General features: G+C 39.0%; 1 protein-coding gene and 1 long non-coding RNA gene across 9 annotated transcripts in view; one reads left to right on the top strand and one right to left on the bottom strand.

Moving 5' to 3' along the window:
* LOC121330690 overlaps positions 1-6,267 on the top strand; it is a 34,195-nt gene extending 27,928 nt beyond the window's left edge. For both annotated transcript variants that reach the window (XR_005951884.1, XR_005951885.1), the window contains 2 exons: positions 2,986-3,173; positions 3,467-6,267. This is a non-coding gene — a long non-coding RNA (uncharacterized LOC121330690). The remainder of the gene's footprint in view (positions 1-2,985; positions 3,174-3,466) is intronic.
* The window catches only part of LOC121330689 (ELAV-like protein 4), a 55,854-nt gene continuing 35,689 nt past the window's right edge, over positions 4,680-24,844 (bottom strand). For 6 of the 7 annotated variants that reach the window (XM_041277410.1, XM_041277412.1, XM_041277415.1 and 3 more), the window contains 6 exons: positions 23,505-23,745; positions 17,036-17,139; positions 14,776-14,929; positions 12,879-13,113; positions 10,885-10,923; positions 4,680-8,109 (listed from right to left, as the gene is read on the bottom strand). In XM_041277410.1, the coding sequence (XP_041133344.1) occupies positions 7,782-8,109; positions 10,885-10,923; positions 12,879-13,113; positions 14,776-14,929; positions 17,036-17,139; positions 23,505-23,745 (1,101 nt within the window). In that variant the 3' untranslated portion in view covers positions 4,680-7,781. The remainder of the gene's footprint in view (positions 8,110-10,884; positions 10,924-12,878; positions 13,114-14,775; positions 14,930-17,035; positions 17,140-23,504; positions 23,746-24,844) is intronic. The other variant, XM_041277411.1, reaches the window with a different exon arrangement.

Raw genomic sequence — 24,844 nt, 5'->3', positions numbered from 1 at the left:
CATACATCTTATAGATATATTTTAAACTTATTGCACAATATCCACTTGCTAATTCAATGCTCTGAAAACATTTTGCACTTTTTGACATTCAGGTCAGAGATAGCAAAGGGCAAACTTCACTTCAAATGTAGAGGTCATTATCTTTCAAGAGGTACTAGGGGGAAGCCACAGGGATCGTATTATCCCCCTCTGCTGTACTGAAGGGGTGGTCAATTATTGATGTCAAGGTTCCAATTACTTACTTCTACTTAAGGTTGAGGTCTGGATTTCTTTACACTGGGACCCACATAGAAAACTATTAGTGCAAAAACAGCTTTTAACACTAAAATCAAATCCTACTGAAAACTTCAGGACCAAGTTCAGTATTGCTGTTGCAGTACTGCTGCAGTATATTACTGTTTGGGTTTATAAATGATAAACCTTACCATTTGAGATACTGACTTCATACTTGGCACACAACAACAAGAACTGTATTCTATGATGCCCTAGGTCAAGTAAACTGAATGTGTTTGGTGACAATGACATTTCACCTCATTGTCATAATATGAGCTGCTATTTTGAGATTGCGTGGTTTCCTGGGAGGGGGATAGTTTTATTTGGTAGTTGGTACTCGGATGCATTCTATGATTTTTAGTAATCCTGTTGTAACCAAGTAAAACTGAACTGTTTCCCCCATGTTGAGACAAGCTGGTTGCCTGGCTCCATCTGTCAGCTGTTCCCTATTTTGATTTCTTTCTTTTTCATCGATGCTGACTGACTGTAGCCCCGCACAGGGGCTGGATCTCATCTTTTGAACCCTGCCCTCCCCTCCCCTCCAGGGAGCCCAGTTTAGTCCCCATTTCTGTTTGCCCGGGGCAACTTTAAATGACTGGTCTTTTTTTCCAAGCAGCTGCTCCTATTTGAATTTCATACCTTTGCGGTTGCCAGAGATGAGTGGAGGGCCTGAGTTTGATGAGGAATAATCAGGTGAGGTGCTGGAGTGAAGTGTCACATCTCTGCCGGCTAGCCCAGCTACCATGTTCTGCTTCCATGACAGTGAATTTAGAAACAAGGTGCTGCTGTGTGAGCACTTCATGCACTCTGCACGGCGAGGTTAGCAGTGCAGCTTCCCAGACTGGCTCAGGCTTGTTGTTAAATAAACTCCACTACAAAGTACATTCCTACAATCCTTCTCTACTCAAACAAATTAAAAAGATGATTTAAAAATTCAACAGCAAGGACTTGAGGAAACAACTGCAGTACAAGATGCCTTGGATAATTTTGGGCAATTGATTTTGACTACAAAAACAGGTAGTTGAGTCATTAAAACCTGTCACCTGTTCATAGTGACGCAACTGAACAGCGAGCTCATCCAAGGGCTGTTTTTTATTGTAATTGTGCTCCTTTGTGTTGGGTGTGTTCCTTTCTGATTCTTTAGGGTGGGCAGTTTAAGCATCCCCTAATTAGTCTCCTTCATCGGGTGATTTACAATCCTTACCCGCCTCTTGGGACAGGATTGGGCCAGTAGAACAATAAACAGCCTTGGCACTGAAGGCCATTAAATGCTGAATGTTCATTATTTTACTAATTTATTCACACCACCCATTTTCCTTCTAAGCTGGAAGACTAGCTCAGCCATGCAGTCAGATTCCAGGCAGCAGTGAATGGCTGGGCTGGTTCTAGTCTGGGTTTTAGACTCATCGCCACATTCCTTTTCTCTTTTGGATTTCAAAATTAGAAACGCCTCTCCTACTCTGTGAAAATGGCATACCGCAAGTCGTGTGCAGAAAAGCTGCATCTCCCTGCTGCAAGTCCATTTCAGCCAATATGGGTCACAATTCCAACCTTAGAGTCTCCATACTGAACAATCCCAAAAGTATAGACTGTATGGGTAATTTCAAAGAACAGACAGGTGGTCGTTATTATTTTTTTCCTTGTAGATTGAAATATCAAGTAATTTACCAAATCGGTTGTACGGTGCGCATGATACTTTTCAGAGGTTTTCAAAGCATGAGTGACAGTGTGCCTGTCGGCTATCCATCTAATTTCATGGAAAATTGCTTCTTGATGTTTTGGTTTTCTGCCTTTATTTTTAAATTGCCTCCCCCTCCTTGCAGCCCTCCCTGTGGATCGTTGTTCTGTGATAAGAAGCAGAGTTTGCAGCCAGGCTTGTGCAACTTGTTTTTAACCAGCTGGTTCCCCCCCCCCCCCTCATCCTCCCTTCACAGTGAATAGGGGAGCAGCTGTTACTGCTCTTAACCCTCCGCAGGGCATGTTTCTTCAGCGAAGTACCAACTCGCATGCACAGACAGACACATTGCTTTGTTGTTGTTTTACTGCTTTCTGGGTTAACTTCTTCCTACTACGGTTCTCAAACTGAGACCATTTTAAAATGTTAAACTGTTTTTAAAATAGGAAATGGTGTAAGCACAATTCTGAACAGTGATGGAGCTTTGATCCTTGAATTGAAAGAAAGCAAATGGTCTGAATGTTGAGAATGTTGAGCTGGTCTTGATATGGAGCTGATTGCAATGAGGGGATGCATTTTTAAAATATAATAAAATTGTCATTTTAACATTTAACATTTTAATTGCCGTATGTTTCATTTTCATCTTGCTTTATTGAGGTTTCCAGCATGATATTTGACACCAATCCCTTGAAAGTGGTTTGAGATTACACTTTGTGGTACACACTCTTTGATACTGAGTCTACTGACCAATGTATTGGAGCTCTTAGAAATGTATTTAAAAAAACAACAAAAGAGAGCTCTTAGTATTGCCTTGTTCTTTGGCACCAGCTCAGTGCAGTCTTCCAGAGCTGCAGTCTATAGGTTTTCAATATGGTTTTACTGAATTCTATTGTCAGAGCCTACGGTTTGTATGTTTGATCTGGAAATCTAATTGAATAGCGTCGTAGAATATGGGTCATTATGTTTTGTTTTTGTTTCTTTAAAATATATCCAGTTAATCAATCAATCAATCAATCAATCTCTCTCTCTCTCTGCAGGTAAAGCTGGTGCCTAGCTGCTGTGAGATTGTTTGAGCTGCAAACACCTGCGGCCAGCAACCAGCCTCCGCCAGCCCTAAAACATGAGGAGCTCTAGCAGGGTGACAGAACCAGGGAGTCACTCCAAGTCAGAGGGGCCTGCTGATCAGCCAGCAAGCCTCATGTGACGGGACACTGTCCAGAATGGGGTAGGGTGATAAAATATGCTGTATGTGTCCGTCGCAGAATATTTATGATATTGTAGAGCTATACAGGGGTTGGAAACTTTGAAAAACTTGTGATATGTGGCATACACTTTTGTAAGTGAGCTGTCCCTTACATGTCTTCTTTGTTTTGCGAATAGGATCTTTCACGTGAGTTCTGTAATTTAGAAAAGCTGCCGCCCTGCTGCAATATAACAAGAAGTGAAATTGTGTTTGTCGTTGCCATTGTCTGTGGCTGTTCTCAGTGCCCAGTCTCTTTGTTTGTTTGTTTACTGCAGGCTTGTTGGAACTGAGACGAGGACCTCTTGCACAGAGCGTGGAGGATCTCAGTTGCACTTTGCATATTTTAATTCAGCGTGACAGATGGTGGCAAGTGGGCGTTGCACATTAATGTTCGCAACAGATTTCCGGATCCTAAAGAAGTTAATTACTAAACACCATGTTTTCAAATGAGAAAGAAAAAAAAGACACACACAGATCAGCAGAATGCATATCTCCTTGCACCCTTTTGAAAAGACTTTAAAAAGTTAAATAAAGCAATGTTTCAGATAGAAATAACCAGCCCGCTGTGTTTTTAATAATGTTGAGTATTGATGACATGTGTAAGCCAGCATGGTTTCTGGATTTGTACTTGGGTAAAAAGGCCAGCTGGAGTAAATGTGCGCATGCGTGTGGATTATTTCATGTTGTAGGTCTTTTTAAAGGCTCTGAACTTTCTGCTAAAATATGTGGGATCTCCTAAAGGAAGTGTATCCATGGAAGTGCCTTATTCTAGTCCAGTTACCTTTTGTCTAACTCTTAAAACACAATGACATCATGAATGCTGATAGCTAAATTATTATTATTATTATTATTATTATTATTATTATTATTAACACTATCTCAGGCTCTGTTGAAGATGCTTCCAGGACCACAATACTGTAAGTGCAACATGGTGAAGATACATGATTATGTTGTTGATCTTTCTTATGTCCCAAGTCTGCTGTCCTAAAGAAGGTGTAATAGAAGATCTGTGGTTAGCAGATGAGCTCTCCATCTGGCGAGGAAGCAGAAAACAAAACTAGTTCCATAAGAAATGCAAGCCCCTTCATCTTTTAAGACCACTACAGTTTTAATAGAGGTGTACTGCCCAGACCAAGAGACAGACAGACACATTGAAAATGTGAATTACAGTAACATTGTGCGCTGTAGAAGCTAAACTGCTGAGTAGATGTCCTGATTGCTGGTGTTTGCAGTTTTTATGTAGTTATTACTCAGTTGTTTTTTTTGGGTACGTGGCTTGAATCTCTCCGTTTTGAAAACACATAGCCTTAGCCTGTGCATCCTTTAAAAAAATTGATAATCAATAAATCTGAATGTTTGTTTTAAACACTTGTACAGATGATTAATGCTTGTGCTGATAATCTGCAAGCTGAGGAGGGCGTAGTAATACCTGACACTGTGTGTGTACAGTATGTGTGTGACACATGCTCACAAGGAGTACACCACAACTCTCAACACCTCATTTTATTGTCCCGACATTCAAAAGTACAAATAATTCAAACACAACAGTTTTATGAAAAAACATTTACAGCAAGGTTTTTTTTTTTTTTTCCATTTTTTGTTTCCAGTTTCAGAAATGATCTAAACTAGCAAGGATAACATGAAGTCATTCATCGCAGTAATTAGATTAATAATAAGATTAACTCAAGTCGGACAGAACTGTCTGGTCCAGTGAAAGGTTTTCTAGTTTCTCAGATATTAAACAAACACATTTCAGAAGAAAATGAAAATGACAAGAGCCGCCCTCCCCCAACCCCTCTGACACACACACATAAACACTAGCGATTCAGATTCTGCAGGTGGGTAACCCTGAACCACACTGTAATATTAATATACTGTAGCATTTTAAAAGCACTGCTGGTACGTGATGCAGTCCCATATATTTCAAAGCATCTGTTAGTGATCTACACACAGGCACATGGATAGAATGGATACACTGGTCTATCCGCTATGAGGTATGCACTTTCACTGAAGATGCTTGACACAACATGTTTAATTTGCTGCAGGAGCCACAACAGCTTCCTCAGTGCTCCTGGTCAGGTGACTACTAAACAAAACAATATCATACATTTCAATATTCACCTGGGATAAAGGGCTCAAAATAATAAACGAATCCTAAAGTCTTATTTCCGAATCCCAATTTGTACTTACTGACAAGTATAACCATTTTTTAAATCTTAAAAAAAAAAAAAAGTGTATTGTTGTTCCAGTGTATTGTTATCCTGATTAGTTTTTATATACTAATTATATTAATTTAAACTGGCCTGCAACACCATTACAGTACTTTTTAAACAATCTTCAAAACTAGTCTGTCCACTACATCGAGGATGAAAACTGCCATGTAACCAAATGAGTTTCCTTCTCTTCTTCTCTTGTGAGCTTAAGTGTGGTGTGAAGGGGAAGAGGAAGAGAGGAGTAGCATTAAAATACACCAACTTAGCACAGGTTATATTGAACCAGAACAACTGTTAACATTCTAGTAAGACTAAACTTTATTGAAAAAGATTGAAAGATTTTAACAAGACAAAAAAGCAATAGCAAATTCAACTATCAACTAGGTTATGCATAGCGAGTAACAGCTTCTAGTAACCAGGGAAGAGTGCCACCAACCCTCTCCACCTTTTTTTTTCAATCATTTTAAATGTTTATTTTGTTATATTGGTACAAAGCACAAATGTACTAAAAGTTTTCAGTGCACTGGACTAAAGGGAGACCTCCCCCTCCAGTCGATTTGTTCCCTTTAGCTCGTAAACATCCCCCCCTCCCATACCAGAATCACGCAAAACACAGACGACAGAAAAAATAAATAAAATAAATCAATCAATCTATAAATAAATAGCTTTATTCGGGTTCTTCCGCGGCGGTAGGAAATATAAACCCCAAAAATATTCACAAGCGACGTGACAACATATTAAACGAGATTCTCACAAGGTTTCTAAGTAACTTAATAAATCACTTTTAAAGTTTTCATATGAAAAGACAAGCTAAAACATAAACCAGTGACTTATTTTAAATATATATATATATATATATATATATATTAAAAAATGAGACTATATATATTTATTCGTACACAACAAATAAAGACACAGCTGCATCTTTTCTAGAAGCTCCTTTTTGAGTAAACAAATACTAGACTAACAAAACTAGCTAATTATTTGATTCTGACCAAATGCATCACAATCAACGCTTAAACGTAAAGTCAGCACGCCAAAGAAAACTCGTTAAGTGATACAACATGCCCCTTTTATTCTGCCTTTCAGATTTCGCAGTACTTTGAGAAAAGAAAAGGCCAGGGGGCTACAAGTCGAATAATAAAAATGAAAATAACAGCAGCTCAATTCAATGTGAACATCGAAGTACCTCTAAACAACACATAGAACAACGAACTTGGATATTTAAGATATGTAAATCATGTTATATAATATAGCACCTACCGCTGAAAACTAAAAGGAAGGTTTTTATTATTAGTTTTTTTATATTAAGGAATTGAAACAAGAAGAAAAAAAAAGTTCTTAATTGATATATTTATTACTGATATCCCATATACTGATGACTGAAAGAAAATCCGCTGACAATGCATCTCCTTGCTTTAGGGTTCTGGATTGGGGAACTGCTTGGGCTAGGAAAACCCTTCTCATTTTCCCTTACATTTATCATTATAGTCTATGAAAAGTTATGAAGAAGATCACCTGCCTGCATTTTTATTTGCACTTGATAAAACCTTCCGTCTACAAAACAAAATCGGCAATCCGATTTTTTCAAAAACACACAACCTTGATCTTAAAAAGTACCACTGCAGAATGAACAAGACAAGCTGGCAATTTTATCCCCCTACATTAGCCAGTCAAAATATTTTTTTATCCAGATTCTTGTAAAAATTCTTCAATAATTATGAATTTTTTTATTTATAAAAATAGATTTTATTTTCTTTTTCGAAACCCATTTTCAAGCAAAGAGATCTTCTCTTTGGCAACAGTGTTTTTAAAATCGTTCCGTATGTCATCAGATCAGGAAACTGAACCCACCCTTCTCCCTTTCCCCACCCCAAGTGAGGAAAAACATGTGTTTTGTTTGCAATACAAAAGAAAAATTAATGTTTTTCCTTTTTAACAAAGGAAACATTTGTTGTGTCATCCCTTTGACTGTAAAATGGGGTAGTTTACCAATTTAAACTGGACTTAAAAAACAAACAATATATTCAATAAATGGTCAACTGTTTTTCTAAAAGAGGCAACCATCCCCACCCCCCACCCCCCACCTTTCAAGAAAGGTGTTTCTCAGAAGACAGCCAATCCGGGTAGGAAGAATACCCACAAAGTGTACAACAGAACGCAAATCTTAAGAAAAGACATTCACGTCTTTGAAATTAGGGGGACCGGTTTTGCTACTGTGTACATAAAAAAAAAGATCCTGTTACAATCACAGGGCTTCCAAATTATTATTTTTCTTTTAATACTTAGGCAACATTGGCTTATAGGTCCAAAGTTATATTATAAGCCATCCCCAGTTCTTTTGTTTTTCCTGTGTGGAGTTGCTGTGTTGTGGGGTTCAGGATTTGTGGGTCTTGCTGGTTTTGAAGGAGACTTGGAGGACTCGGTCACCCAGACGGTAGCCGTTCAGGCTGGCGATGGCCATGGCCGCCTCGTCGTAGTTCGTCATGGTAACGAAGCCGAAGCCTTTGCACTTGTTGGTGTTGAAGTCGCGGATGACCTTGACATTGTTGACCGCTCCAAAGGGCCCGAAGAGCTGCCACAGCACACTCTCGTCCGAGTCTGGAGACAGGTTATACACGAATATGCACCAGCCAGTCCCGGTATGCCCGGGGATGTTCATCCCCACCAGGCTGGTCATGCTGTCGATGGTGATGGGAGAGAACCTGCAGATGTGAGGGGAGAAAAGAGAGACCGGAGTTCAGGTGTGATCTGCAGAGGCTCTGCACCTGACAAGGTCATCACTGACAGACCTTTTTTTTTTTTGTTAAACTAGACCTCAAGTGGAGTAATGCTAAGACCACATTTTCACCGCCTAGTACACAGAAATTGTTCTGATAATTTCTCTACATTTCCCTGTGCAACCACAATTTTGCTCAGGTCTCAGGAGAATACAACCAACATTTTATAATTCCTCTACAGTGTGCAGCAAGGATGGTTTTATCTTGCTTCACAGACATGTGGTTGCAGAACCTAGAGCCTGAGTTATAATACTTCTCGCACATTAGTCCAGTTCTTATCAGGGATGTTTGTGTTACCTGAAAGATGAAAATGATTGCTTCTAATTCAGGGATAAATGAGACTAGGGTTTGAATGTGCATCAGCATGTAACTGAACAGGAATCACTGGGCAATGAAAATGTGGTTTTAACATCCCAGCTGGCTCCTGCTGTTCACCTGGCCCCCGCAGTGGCAGGTCGCTGGATTACGTATCTGATGTAACATTCATGTCACATGTTCAGCTGGTCAACACTGGTTTGAAATTGTTTTCTTACAGCTTGTGGAAGCTGCCAGGGCTATCAAAGTAATTGATTATTTATCTGTATAAAATGTTTACAAGCAATTTCTTAAATCTGGATGTCAATATCTTTTCAATGTCCAAAATAAGATCTATTAATCCTATTTATGTTTAGGAAATGTCCTGTTTTTGTCCATACTTATAAAGGATTTACTGTGTTAAATATATCTTGTATACAGGGGGTCTCCTCCTTGCTTTAAAATCGCATTTACTGCAAAATTTCTTAAAGCATGGAAAGGAGTTTGCGTGGAGCTCATGGGGTTAGCACGGGAGTGTGTGTGGACATTCCGAAGCTCCATGCACTCTTCAGTGTATTTTTTATTAAGTCTCCTTAACCACAACTTAGCTTGTATAGGCGTTAAATGAGACATTGCCAAAAGCACAAATTCAGGAGGAGGCAAGCTTCTGTTCCTTTTCTAGTAAAAAAGAAATGGGAAATTACAATTTTTACTTCTTCAATAATCACATTTTCTAGTGGTTGATCACACTCTTTTTTAAGCATTGGTTTTCACAAACAGTTAACTCGACTTAATTGCAATCTGCTTAAAGGAAATTTCCACTTAAATCAATGTAAACCGTTGTAGTGCTTAGTTTCCATTGTTATATAGTATTGGAATTCACTTTGTACTGTATAACTGTGTGTGCTGTGGTAGTCTGGCTCTGGGGGGTTGAGATTATTGCAATTGGTTTAAATTAGGTTTCTGCTTTATTGCAGCTGTCTCAGTAGCATCGTTCACATTTACACAGCACTATGAACACTGGATAACCGTACACAGACTCCTCCTGTGTGAGCCAATGCTTATGCCTCCCTCTCCCAAAGCCAGGCTCTCTGTTTAAGGAATGGTCATGCTGTTAATCAACCAGCATCATGTCTGCACAGAGGTGAGTGCAATTGTATTTAAAGTGCTCTTTATTTTGTGGATTTTTTTTTTTGTTTGTTTCAATGTCGACTACTCTCCACTGGTGTTTAGTTTGAGACCACCAAAATCATTTCACCTAAAACTTGAGCTAGAGTCAAACACAGGCCTCCAGTGTTGAAATTGTTTTAAAATTAGTTTACAATGCAGTTGTTTAGCGTTATTTAAACTATTTTGTTTGGATCAGCTTTTCTCCACCTCTATTTGCTCTTGAGGTCGCACAATAAGAGTGTCTGAACTGCAGCTGAAGCCCAGTCCATATAGACCAGGGGTGTCAAACTGCAGTCCTCGAGTGCTGCAGGGTCTTCTGATTTTCATTCCAACTTAAGCTCTCAATTAACATAACTGATCCCATTATTTGTTCAATTGGACATATTTAATATTTTTCAAGGTCTTTTACAGATGATGGTTTACATGCACTTGAATCAAGATACACTACACTGAAACATTTTGAGGTCTGGAGAGAGGTGTTACATTTGTCCAATTAATCAAATAATTAGACCAACTAAGTAGCTGAAAGCCTGGGTGGAACGACTGCCAGAAGACACAGTGGCCCTCCAGGAACTGTTTGACACCCCTGATATAGACTATTAAACATACACTGACCTGCACTGGAAGGTGCACAGTAAGCCAAAACCAGTCCATTAAAATAAATAAATAAATAAGAAAGCAGTACAGATTACTACTGTTTGTGAGAAAAAAAAAAAAAAAAAAAAAATTCAAATAACTTTGTAAATAACAAATCATTTTTTTTTTAATATTTTTTAAAAGTGTTCAATTGGCTTTTCTTTGATCGCTGTAGATCTCAACATTTAAACTGTCAACTTACCAGTCCGCTGTGCAAGTATTTCTGAATGGACAAATGATTGGTTCAACGAATTTTAAATGTGCTATAGTACCAATCACTAAGAAGCTGTGAGACCCTAAGGGCGGAACTGAGTAACAAGGAACAAATGGACTGGTGCACCTGAATCTAAATGGGGGTCACCTGAAAATAAGAGGTACAGAAGATCGATAAAACAAATAAATAAGCAAGTAAATAAAAAGCTGGTGTTGAATTAAACAACCAAAAGAACTGATCTCTGGGGAAAAATAAGCATTTGGAAGTTAAATAAAAAAAAAAAAAAATTGAAATTAATCAAATGTAAATGACTTTGAAAATAAAAAAAGGATAGAAATAATTGTTCAGCAACATGGACATCTGGCAGGTGGTGAAGTTTTAATTACCTCTTTACGCCATAGGCCATATTAAGCAAGTTGTCCAGCCTGTGAAGAGAAGGAGGGTCTGGGGTTAATGCCTTGCAGATGGCAGACTTGCTCAATGGAACTAACGCTAAAGCTTTGCCTTATTCAGGAGAAAAAATAAATATTCAGAAAATGGCCATTATTACAATAATGCGGCACCAGTCTGTGAAGATATACCTGCAACAAACCAAGCAGCTTGTACAAACACAATCTGTTCATTATATCTCCAATATTAGACTATGCTGACGAGATGGAAGGGTACTGTATGTAGCATCCAGTAGTTTAATGTTGAAATATGGATTGAAATGTGTTTACGGATACATTTATCTCTGATAAAAAAACAACAACAAAAAAACAGTATTTATTATTATTATTATTATTATTATTATTATTATTATGGGGGGGGGGGGGGGGGGGGGGGGGGGGGTTTGTTTTTTGGCGCCAATGTATAATACTGTATCTGTGTTCCACTCTGGAGACTATTTGATACTTTTCTTAAACAGATGTTACTTTATACTGGTAGAATACATATTTGAGTGTCCCCTGCAGTATCCATTGAGGGATACAGTGATGGATTTGAATATTATGCTTCCCGTTCCAGCAGTCACTTATTTTCTTTCAACTGAAGGAAATATATCTTACAGCAATTAATATGCAGCAGCAGTGTTGTGCAATACATTGAAAATGATTCATGTGCCAAACCAGCTGAGCAAAATCTTTTTCTTTGCTATGGGTATGTTTAGCTTTTCAATAACCTTCTTTTGTCTGTTACTTAAACTGGCCATTGTAATGCTATAGACAAGGGATTGCACAATCTGCAAAAGGACAGCTACAGGCTTTGTTTATTGCACTCAGTGGAGACTGAAGGGCAAAAAATGTTGGAACAATTGCTGTGAATTTATCATTGGAGAACTATTAAGGTGGCAATTACCCAATGAACCAGGCCCAGCTTTAACAACCTGCTTTCAGTAAACCGTTAATTGCTGTCCAACAAAATTTATCTCCTCAAATTTTTTTCTGTCGTGTTCCTGGTACAAGAAATGTTATTTTGTCGAACAATTATTTTGTTGAAACAATGATATCACTGTACCGTATATTCTATATATATATATATATATATATATATATATATATATATATATATATATATATATATATATATATATATATATATATAGAGAGAGAGAGAGAGAGAGAGAGAAGTAGGCTTCTCACGTCTCTCTTTTTTTAAAAAAACAATTTTTTTTTTGTGTAAAACACATCTGATTATATATATATATATATATATATATATATATATATATATATATATATATATATATATATATATATATTTCTTGATCTATAATCTTATAGGAAAAATCTTTTGTAGCAAAAGTTTTGCTTTTGAGGAAAAAGTTACAAGAAATAGATGTCTCCAAACTCCAAAAAATGCTAATTCAAAAGTATTCATACGCTGACAAGGAAAATGAAATTAATAGCTAGTTGAGGCGCCTTTAGCAACAATAACCTCTTTTAAACAATTAGGATATTTGTCAGTAAGCTTTTTGGCATGATTCTTTAGTGAGTCTTCAACACAAAATTGTTCCAGTTCATTCAAATTCTGAGGACTTCTCTGGTACACAGTGAATAATATGCAGTATGTGAGGCATGGGGGTAGAGTACAGCTCCTGCAAGTGGATAACAGGATTTGTAATGTTGTTTAGACAACAACATTCCCTTTGAATAGATGGAAACACAGTTGCTACACTATCTACTGAAGCCCACCCCTCCCACTCAGGCATTTACAGAGGTTTAATACTGGGAAGAAACAACTTATTTGTTAAATGCATGCCAACATACACACTACTATAACCAAGTAAAAACACACATACTGCCAGATCTTACTCCATAAAACTCACACCTTTCTGCAAAACCACACTTGTCCAGTCATACTGACACACACTTGCCGCGTTGCCAGTGCAGGTTGTATTTACCTGAATCTCTGGGCCTGGTGGTGCAGGGGGCCAGGGTACCGTCGGTTTGGAGACTGGTAGAGCTGGGAGAGGAGGGCCTGGCTGGTTTTCTGGCTGGGGTTGTTGGCGAACTTGACAGTGATTGGTTCGGCGGTGCCCGAGGGTTTCTGTCCGTTCAGCCCCTTGATGGCCTCCTCTGCCTCTATCCTCTTATCAAAGCGGATAAACCCCACGCCCCGGGAGGCACCTGAGGGGCCAGCAGGCCAAAATGAAAGGGAGAAACGTTACTTAACCATTTCAGCACCATGCGCAAGGATCCGCATGATACCTTAGATAAGCTAAAAATGTAAATAAAATAAAAAACTGCCACTATATAATTAACAAGCAAAAAGCTCTGATGCTCTCAGACGCATTACAAGAACAGTTCTGGTCGTGTTTGTAACAAGCCTTGTCAGATTTTACACATTTACTAAGATTTAGACCTTTAAATTGATATGCAAAAGTTTACAGCAAACCAATAATATTTGTGAGGATTCACTCTTCAGAAGACTTGGAGGACAGCAAGTTTGACCTGTTTCATACATTTTAAAATGTAAGATAAACATTTACGCTACAGTACGTATTGCAAATAGTATGGTTTATGTTTTTATTAGCGATCAGGAGACTGATGCCAGCAGCCCACGAATGTCATTTGAGTGTTAAACTGCGGCTTCTTAATGAATGAATTTTGTGTCTTTTGTTTGACAGGCCCTTTCAAAGCGGCTTTGTTTTTTGCTGGGCAGTTACCTCCTGCTGAGGTAGAAAAGGTAGAAGCAGCTGAGCCTGTGTCCTGTTTCTCCCAACCCAAGGCTAAACTATTTGGTGAATACACTAACTTCAAAACCAGAGGGCTGATACAATTGATAGTTTTATGTATACCAAGAGGATTGGCAAATCTCAAAATAGTCAGTACTTTGTTCTTAAAATTATGTTTAGAATTCAGTGTGAAGTATAAATCACAACTTCAAAATACTATACTTTTGCACGCAGGAATTAATCACTAGATGAAAGGGAATGTGACATTACTGCAGTGATGTAAGTGTCTAGAATTGTACCTACTGGAAGATACTTAAGATCGTGAAAGACACACACACAGTCACACATACACATTCACAAATTGCAAAGAGATTGTTAACTAATAAACAGAAGTACGAAGGACAGCAGATAAAAATCAATGGTGCTCTAACAGTGCTTTAGCATGCCCACTACACACAGATCCTGAACATTTTTAATTAAAATCAAAATATTCCTTGGGGAAATTTGGAAAGATCTGGAGTGCCGAGGCTGTTAATGAAAGCCCACTTTCCACTCAGATGAGAGCGCTGTCGCATCTCAGTTTTAGTCTTTAAAGCAGCTGTGCCAACAGAGCTGGAAATTCATTACATACTTGTACGTTAAATACATTTTTTAAAGTTAAACTCATCTCCTTTGGATCCTTTTTTTAAATTTTTAGATACCAAGAATTGACAGTTGTTTAAGACAAAAGCCAGCACAGGGAAGAGTGTGCACAGACAGACCAGAAGCAATGAAGATTAAAGCCCTCTGTCTTACTATCTGTCCATAGGGGATATATGAAGGGATAAAAAGACCAGGTGATGGCCAGTAGCCTGGGGGTGGGTGGAAGGCCCTAGGCAAAGGGAACAGTTAATTTACATGAGCACTTCTGTTAGGTGCCTGGGGTCCTGATATTTATTATGTTATACCTCATTTCTAATGCCTGCACTAACAGCGCTAACAGTCTAATATCACTGTGGAGCTTGAAAGTTTGGCGGGAATGCCTGGTATAATTCCTAACAGGAGGAAGGCTTTCTATGAAGACAGCATGCACACTCAGGATAACTCTTTTATAATAGAGGAGGACAGCTGCCCCCATGGATACCTGTGACCTGGTCCACCAGGATGCGTGATGTGATGATGCGTCCGTACTGGGAGAACAGCTGCTCCAACTCCTTCTGGCTCATGGTTTTGGGAAGGCCGCTGACGTACAGGTTAGCATCACGGATAGAGGCTGAGCTGGGCCGGGCGTAGGACACCTGGGCAAAAAAACAAAAACAAAACAAAGCGCTCATCAGAAACAGCAGCTTGTAGGGAAGCTGAGAATGAAAAGAAATTTTCCCAGCTGTAAAACTACACTATAAAAACTGCTATAGTAAAGGATTTGAATTTAATTGCAAGCTGTAGCACTTGGAATATGCAGTCTAACACAGTAACTCACTGCATTGAATTGATCTTGTGTTTGGATTTAGAACTGTCAACTACCTACACTACATCACTCTGGGGGAAAAAAAAAGTGACAAAAAATATATAGTACTGTTTTTTTCCCCCCCTAAATGATTTAGTGTAGCTGTTTTAGGATAAAACAGTCCCTTTTAAAAACAGACAACTTTTACAGTATAACACCTAAGACTCAGAGGCTAGCACCATGGACAGCGCATTGCTTTGCAGGACTGCAGACATTGAAAAATAGGTAAATGGCATGTAAATCGTGTTAGGAGAGAGGAAAATTGCTAGGCACTCTCTTGTATGCCTAACTCTTTAATCTTTATTTTTTATATAGCACCTTTCATAGTGGACTACCATCACAAAGAGCTTTACAAGGTACGAGACTAGGGTGTGTGAACTATGCATTAGCTGCAGTCACTTACAAGAACGTCTCGCTCAAAAGACGGAGTACAAGGAGGTTAAGTGACTTGCTCGGGGTCACACATTGACTGAGCTGAGATTTGAACCGGATACCTCCTGATTGCAAGCCCGTCTTGAGCTGTGCAGCTGTTTATTATTATTATTTATTCCTGCTGCTAGCCTTGCTACCCTTCCACAATGTGTCATTGGCTTAATATCAGTAAACAGTAAATATAAAAGAATGCTGCATTTTTACATGGACAGGTAGCACCCTTCAATTTGGTTAGTGGTGTACTTTCTAATGCAGCAGCACATAACAATCCAGTGACTTTATCACCACCCTGTAGACGTACATACTTGCAGCAGGATGGCTGATTAAAGTTTCTATTCCAGCTCTGAAGGTATGATAGAGATAGCCATAGGAGCACCCCTTTGACATCTTCAGGTAGACCACGCCATTTAAACAAGTTAATATGATAAAAGAGAGGGGGAGGAGTCCTTGGGATTATTTATTCTATTTCTCTTGCAGTTCCAGATGTCTCTAATCAACACCTTGCCAGTGTCTTTTCTACACTACAGTCCTCTCTGTTCACACCTCCAGCATGCATTTTTAAGGAGGCACTTTACATGAAGACAGACTGACAATTTGGCTGCCAGCTCAAGGTGCTGCGTAGGAGATAACTGCTAACCCCCTGATCTCCTGTTAACTGCTGCTAATGAAACCAAAGGGGTTTTCTTTATTTTCCATGATTCAACCTGCTTACAATGATTTGTCCACAAAGAAAACTAAGTAAGTTCAATGCAATTTAAATTTGCAAGGGGAAAATTACTATAATTCAATCTCCCCTCTACTTTGTTCTGTTGAGAGAGAGAGAGAGAGAGGAGACAAAATGCAACTGACACAAAATACCTATGTAAACTTTTTGTTTCTGATTTTAAGTGATCATCACATCAAATCTTAACTTAATGACTTCAATTATTCAAATGCATTACGATTTCCAAGCTACCTTAGGCCTGATTAGATATCCTCACTTTCCTCTGCTCCAGCATGTCAACAGTGCCTCTCTGAAAATAAATGTATTGTACATTCTCAAAGGGCTACCCTGTCTAAATCATTTTAATTATTGAGCACAGCAAACTGAAGACTCAAAGTGAGGGATGTGCTACAGTTGACGATCATGCATCGTGTCTCCCACAACGTGGGGTGGCTGTGGATGTAACTTACTTGAAACTTGAACTTCAATGATGCCTTACAGTGAGTGAGTGAGTGAGAGAGAAGCAGTATGGCTTTATTTTAAAAAGCCAGCACTTGAAAAGCAGACAAAAAAAGAGTTTGAGGGAAACGACTTGGAATTAATGAGTTAATTCCAAGTCGTTTTTGCAAAAAATTTGAATCACGATAAAATAACATTTAACTTATTTTATCATTCAACGTGCTGCATCATCTTATAACTAGATATCGTAAAAGAGAACAATAATTGTATGAATACCACTGGTGCAGGATCATTTTCTCTTACCTTAATAGTTTTAGTTTGAAGTCTAAGTCCGTTTAATGTGTTAATGGCTTTTTCTGCATCCTTTGGATCGATGTAGTTCACAAAGCCATAGCCCAAACTCTGTCCTAAAACAAACAAAGTATAATGAAACATTAAACCCATGTGCAGTAGTGTACATACAAAATACAAACCATCTCTGCATATTAATTATCACATGAGCTCTATGTGTGAATTTAATTTGTTTAATATGTTCTGTCGCACAACATAAAGGTTATTAAAATGACTGTGTCCTTCTCAGGTTTTATTTGATACAAATCGAGGTATTCAAAGGTACTGTTTGTTTTTATTTTTAGAAAAAATAAAACCTGCCAAAATTTCTAGGAAGGCACGGGAGGTCGTGTATCTGTCCTGTGTAGCCCAGTGTTCAAAATGATTGCATTAAAGACACATACCATACTCTGAGAACTGTTATTCGCCAGCTATTTTTGTGTGAGCAGCAGCAGAAAGTTAAAGGCTGAAATATGATAATACTGACTGTTAAAGTTATTCAGAGGTAATTATTTATGGGCTAATACAACTCTTTACTTATTTATATAAATTCCTGACACGTTCCAGACTGATATGAAACCTTTAAATCAACATCATTCCATCCATATTGAAGAATGCCAGACATTCCTGTTAAAGAGTGATGTCACAAGTGATCCTCAAACCCCTTCTCTCTTATAGAAGGTCCTGGCTCCTTTTGAATGGAAGGCTTATGCTGCTAACATAGCTCTTCGATAGAACTAACTTCATTTTTCATGGGGTTCTCCACTGATGATATGGAAGGTACTGAGGCTTGGGAAACCTTTGAAATAAAAAATAGTGAATTCCCACACACAGATATTTTGGATGGAAGGGATACTTAACAAAATAGCCCTGTGTGATCAAATTGAAATGTATGAACTAAATAATTAAATCAGACCAGTTTGGTAACATCCATCTTTTGAGGGCCATTTTGCGAAGCTGACTGCAGGTATTGTATTTAGAGCCTCTAGTTCTTTGTTCTGTTTTATATTTCAAGAAATACTTCTCTGCGGAGGATAAGCATAACCTTGAATTTACTTCTCATCTATATTGATGCATGATGCTATAGGATTATTATTATTAGCTTTAGAGATGTTGTTATATTGTATGCATTAGTGTCATTGGGTGCCTTAGACTGCCTGAGGTGCATGATGTAACCATATTGCTTTATATATTAGTAATGCTGTTAGTTTGCAAAGACACCAGACTGTCTGGATTATATATGAGCTAGGTATGAGAAACATCTGTAAGCCAGTACACAAACAAAGCACTATAGGAGTGTATGCAATCGAGTTCTTCTCCTGTTTTCCTCCCCTTATTCTACAAGAGAATTAAAGAAGTGCACGAACGTGACCGGGACCACAAAGTTTCCTCAATAGGAACCCCAGCCAAGCCGTGCAGTGTGTAGTGTTATCCCAGCTAATTGAAACAGACAGTAGTAAGTCTTCAGTGTAAAGACAAAGTGAATCACAAATGAAGAACAGCAGCACTAAACCAAATAAACACAATCCAAACAGCAGCTCTGGGCCAAAACAGAGCATCGTTCCTCACATCAAAAAACATGCATCTCCTTCACTTTCAATAGAAAACAAAGTATCACTATTTCCCAACGTTAATCAAAGCCTTCCTATCCAAAACAATGTGTCTCCTGCTATCACTCTGTTCAGAAATTCCAGACCACTGCAGTGAACTGTCAACCCTCCCACCCCCCCCTAGGATACAATTAATTCCATGAAAAACGAGGTCATTGTGAACTACATCCACAGGAGGTGGAACAGCATCTCAGAAGAATTGTGCTGAGGAATGTCCATACTAAATTTCAGCACAATTGAACACCTGGTTCTAAAAGGTATAGCAAGAGATGTAAATGTTATCAGGTTCAGTTGTTTTTACTGTCTGCTTAGAAATTTCTATCTGTTTACTGTACCTATTTCTGTATTCAACTCTCTCTCACTATATATATATATATATATAGTTTCTACCATATATCTCTAGCTGCCTTTTCTTTATCTACTATACTCTTAATTGCCTCACTGACTTCCCTTGCGGCACAGAAAGCGCCGATTCCCTGTCATGTCTCCCTGGGTAGTTAGAGAATTAGGACACGTGGAAGTTGCTGCATGCTGGAGACGATTCTCCAAGAGGAGATTCCGCCCACCAGCAGTCAGCGCCTGTACAGGAGCTCCAGCTCTCAGCAGCTCTCCCTGGTTCTTCAGTGTGCCTGTAAGCAAGCACACACACACACACAGCTGCCACCACAGCAACATCAAAAACACAGCTTACATAATTAACTTTTCAAGCATCTTGGCATGCTTTTATAATAATAATAATAATAATAATAATAATAATAATAATAATGCCAATACATGAAACCCAATCACAACACCACTCCCCTGTTTCTCTTAAACACTCCTTTTGTATTATAAAATTGAGTGGGCAGAAGGCAACACAGCACAGACTATGGGCAAACATAGGCAGGCAGGCTTGGCAAGAGATGTCAAAACAATTGGTCGGTCTCCAGTTTAAACACAACAGTTCTCCAGCCTGCAATTCAGAGCCTGGCATAATCACAGCAGACAGAGTGGCTGTCTTTGGAAGAATGAGACTGCCTTTCATACAAGGGGTAAATTACAAATAAATCTGTACAGCAGAAAACGAAATCCTTTCAGAGACAAAAATGTACATATTTACCCCCCAAGTTCCTTCTACATACACAGAGATACAGGTATTCAGACAGATATTTCACTCTTATTTCACCCCCCAATAGGCATTTTGAAGATGTTGCGTGCTGCAAATCCTTCTGGAAGAGGATACATACAAAAGTAAAAGGAAGGAAGCGCACCTCTAACAGGAATGAAGACAGATACTGGAGCTGCTGATCAGAATGGGCTGAAACCCCTTCACTTAAAATACAGGAAAATCTGTCAGCTTGAAAGGTCATCACATTTTAAAATCCATAAACGGTCAAAACAAATTGCCCATGTTTTGTTTCATAGACAGAACTTATGTCAATTGCCAGAGATGGGAACTGGACCAAAAATGCACTAGTACAGGGATTCAATTCTGAGAAGCTGAACAAAAAGTAAATCTAAAGAGATCTGAGACAATCAGCACCAACTTAACACCCGCCACTGCTGGTAACACTTGTCCATGATTATCCGAGCAGCAGCAACTACTGCATCTAAAATGAACCAGACGCTAATGCTGTCTAACAAACACAGCACAAGAATATTTAAACGGGTTCCGGCACACTGGGAGAAAAATAAGCTGACAAGACTTGAGGAAGTGTGCTGTGAAAATGCAGTTCCTTGCAAGAATTCACATAAAAGTACAGTGCAAACCTAACAGAAATACCTGTACACTAAAGTCATATTTCCAAACCAATGCACTGTTACTGCACTGTGTGCTGCAAATTCCTTTAAAATGTTTGATTGGGGAACACCATGGTAAAAGTATAGGTAAGCAGGGTAAAAAATAGTATTCAATTAAGTGTGGTTTTATTTACTGTACTTTTTTTTTTTTTTTTTTTTTTTTTTTAACTGAAAAGCAACACCTACCTGTCATCAGGTTAATTTGCAATCCTATTTGGCACATTTCTGCTATAAGTAACATTTTCAATGACTTTTGCTGTTTTTAAATGTATATCATTTTGACAGAAAATGCCTACGTAAACTTTACGATTTTAAATTTTCACATCAAATCTTAACCTAATGACTTCACTTATTCAAATGTGTTACGAGTTCCAGTTTACCTTAAGGCCTGATTAGATATCCTCACTTTCCTCTGCTCCAGCATGTCAACAATGCCTCTTTGAAAATAAATGTATTGTACATGCTCAAAGGACTACCCTGTCTAAATCATTTTAATTATTGAGCACAGCAAACTGAAGACTCAAAGTGAGGGATGTGCTGTGGTGCATATGCGCTGAGGGGGAAGCTTGACGAGCAAGCATCCTGTCTCCCACAACGTGGGGTGGCTGTTGCTGCAACTTACTTGAAACACAGCCTGAACTTCAAGGATTCTCGAGAGAGAGACAGACACACTTAAAATTTGGGACATCCCCAGATTTCAGAGACAGCCAATGGGTACAGTACTTGGTACCAAGCCTGAAAATCAGGGACGGCTGAGGGGGACAGACCTTGGAAATCTGGGACAGTGGGCAGTGCCCACAAACAAACACTGCTAGTTGTGTGAAACAGCATGAAAGTGTAGGCGAAGGCACATAGTGGAAGTGAGGTTGTAAGGGTTGTGTTTGCAGATGAAGGCACACAGTGGAAGTGAGGTTGTAAGGGCTGTGTTTGCGGATGAAGGCACACAGTGGAAGTGAAGTTGTAAGGGTTGTGTTTGCACATGAAGGCACACAGTGGAAGTGAGGTTGTAAGGGTTGTGTTTGCAGATGAAGGCACATAGTGGAAGTGAAGTTGTAAGGGTTGTGTTTGCAGATGAAGGCACTTATACAGTAGGTTTGTGAGATGCACAAAGTTTCCAGTTTACTGTGAATTCACCAGGATCTTTTGGTCAAACTTAGACATGTGAGGGTCAGCCACATTACCTGTATTTACATCTATCTGATTATTTTACTGGCCTCCGCATATAACTGCTTCCACATCAACCTCACACCACTGCTGCAGCCCTCACAGATCATGCCACACATTTAGGAAGGGCAGAGTTAAATCATATCCTTTTGATATATATATCGGTGCAGTAATATATATATTTCAGTGAATTTAAAATCATTTAAAAAAAGTTAAAATGATTGTGCCTCCAGCATTAGTGGGGATTGCATATCCAATCAATCTGAGGCTTTGATGTTAATACCAAATAAAATGGAAGTTTCCTGTAATGGAATTGTATACTATGGCAAAATAACCTCTATAAAAATAATAATTTGTATTCATATATTGAATACCCTAATACATTTGATTAGTCACAAAGAAGACATTCTTTGTATTTCTCAAGTGGAACTCGGTTTTGTAATGTGTAAAGCGGCTCTTGCTGAACAGGTTTGCCAAGTCTCAGGAAATAAATGAAGCAGCAGCAGCGGTGCCATGGTGGGCTTTCATTTTACACTGAAATGAAAATGTTCTCTTTTTACTACTTTGACCCGGTCAAGCGAAACATGAAGCACAAAGTGGAATGCAATCCATTTTGGCTCACTGCTAACACCTATTAGGACTGATGTTTACAATTTAAAGGTAACAATATTTACCCAACAACAAACCCTAGCGCAAATGTGCTGTATGACACCAGCTCGACAGGGCAGAGAACTCTACTTACAAGTCGGGGATTGTGCACTTTCAATCTATTGTCAGCTTCCTGGGGTTAACAGGCCATACAGTCCACAAATACAACAGCCAAGTACTTTCTTTGCTAAACAGGCCACATTAGCCTGGCCTTTTGAATGAGATTATCAAGTGTGAAGTATCACTAAGTAGGATATAAAATGGAAGAATGATCTGGCATTATCTCAGAAGAGCCTCCTCATTCATCTGCCTGCCCTCCCGTCACACACGCATCCACTGATTCTGGACCGAGCACTGCTCACACCTACCACTGCCCTCAGTCTAGCAGGGATTCACACAGCTCTGGCCATCTGAAATCTAGCAGCAGTCACAGCAGCAGTTTCCAGTAATGATTTGGAGCTCAGCCTGGATTGACTCAATTCTAATGATACAGCTGTTCAAACTACAGCACTGGCAAATGCACTCTTGCCTCATCTGCCTGGATATCTTATAATATTATTGCTATTATTATATCTCCTTTTTGTACCACACACCCCTTAGAACTAGGCTGCCACTTTACTGTACATGTATAATGTTGCGTGTGACATAAAAGAAGGACTCTCTGAATTAAACTATTCTGCAAGAAATTCTACAGACAAAAAACAGAACCAGTACTATGAAAAAGTAGGTCATCATGCCCAACCACTATGGGTCAGAACACATGTAGAAATCCTAAATGATACCCTTAATTTATTAACTTATGCTATGGAACATCCATACCAATATTTCATCATAACTGGATGTTCCCAAGATATAGCTATGTACACTAAACTATTAACTACCAAGGGCACATGCAGTTGCACAAAGCCAAAATCAGACTCCCAAACCTACATATTCAGGTGCATGAATCAAACCTCAAGTTTGTCGAGTAAGTGGAGGGATATTTTTTTATTGGTTGCAATAGCAAGGGGCAAACAGACACTTATAAAGTTGACCAATCCTCCAGACTTCCTAATTGGCGAGCTGGTAAGATGCAGCAAGGGCAACGTGGTTTTACTACATTTCTTAAATTGGGAACCCCTCAATTCTTAGCATCTGGACCCCTATAATCAAATGCAATACAGAATACAGAACACATGATTATTGTGTGCAGGTTGAAAGACCGTGCTGGATGGTTAAAGGCCCCCAGCCCCCCTGCTTACCTGTAATTTTGTCCCGGACAAGCTTGCAGGACTCGATCTCGCCAATGCTGCCGAACAGGCTGCGGAACTCCTCCTGTGTCATGTTCTGGGGCAGGTAGTTGACAATGAGGTTGGTCTTGCTGTCGTCGGCGAGACCGCCCGACTGCATGGGGGAGGAGCAGCTCCGACTGTTACTGGAGGGCCCGTTGGCCGTGGTGGCAGTCGGTCCATTCGTCACCTGAGGCTCCATGTTGCTGATTATCTGGCGGGGAGGGGAGGAGGGAGACCAGTCATTCCATGACATTGACCAGCAATGTAAAAAAATTACATCTCTTAATATCTAAAATCCAATCAGATTGCTATTTTAGTTTTTTTATTAGAAATTACTTAGAAATATAAATAAATTAATTTCTTTGAACCTTTTCCGCTCCTTTGACAACAGAGTTTGACATTTTACCCTCTCTCCTAATAAGCCAATGCCCATAGGTCTTGTCATAAATTATTGTTAAACTAAACGTTTGTGACCATGTGGAACTTGCAAAAAAACAAGAGTGGTCTCTTTAGAAAAATGTATCCAGAACAAAACAAGTACAGATCAGTTCATTTCCTCAAGGGTGCCAGGCTGGCTGGCAGGCATATCAATGGTTATAATAGAAGGTCAAAAATCATTCAGAACTTGAATATTAGTGCAACATAAAATCATTAAAAACAGTCACTAGTGGTATTAAAGCATGAGTATCCTTGCTTGTTCTCAAAGAGGCCCTGGGCGTAATGCGGAGATGGGGAAGTGCAGCTTCAAATAAAATGTGAGCAGGTTACTAAAGTCAACATCCTTGCTCTCCTACGATCTGCAAAGTGACATCTGTAATACCTCCAAGCTAGCAGCTTAGATGAAACTGATTTCATCTAATTATTTTTAGTTTGTGTTGTATTTTTGTTTTTATTACGCCTACAGTTTGATTTAAGATTGCATTACAAAGGAGAGGCTGATAATGTTCAATCATGTACAGGGGGTAATGTATGGTTATATATTGACTCCCAGTGTATACATAACCTTAGTCCTTGTGTGTAAACGTTTTAAACCCTGGAATTTTTTTCAACTACTGTAGCTTTCATAATTTGTCATTTAAATGAATCAAACCTCCCTACCTAGGCAAGACTCTACTGTAAAACAAACAAACAAAAAAAACAGTTCAGTGATCCAGCTCTATTCTTTGGTGAGTAACTAAATGGGATGCAGTGCAGTAAGTGTTGAGTGTGATAAGCTCAATGGTTAAAATGGGGAGTGTTAGTGGTAAAGGACTACAGTTTCAGAGCCTGGATTTGAGAGTGCAATGCTGTGCTGCAATGCAGACACATTA

This window comes from Polyodon spathula, chromosome 18 (assembly GCF_017654505.1).
Source record: "Polyodon spathula isolate WHYD16114869_AA chromosome 18, ASM1765450v1, whole genome shotgun sequence".
Lineage (NCBI taxonomy): Eukaryota > Metazoa > Chordata > Actinopteri > Acipenseriformes > Polyodontidae > Polyodon > Polyodon spathula.
The sequence above is the reverse complement of the archived record's forward strand: the minus strand, read 5'-3'. Positions and strand labels throughout refer to the sequence as shown.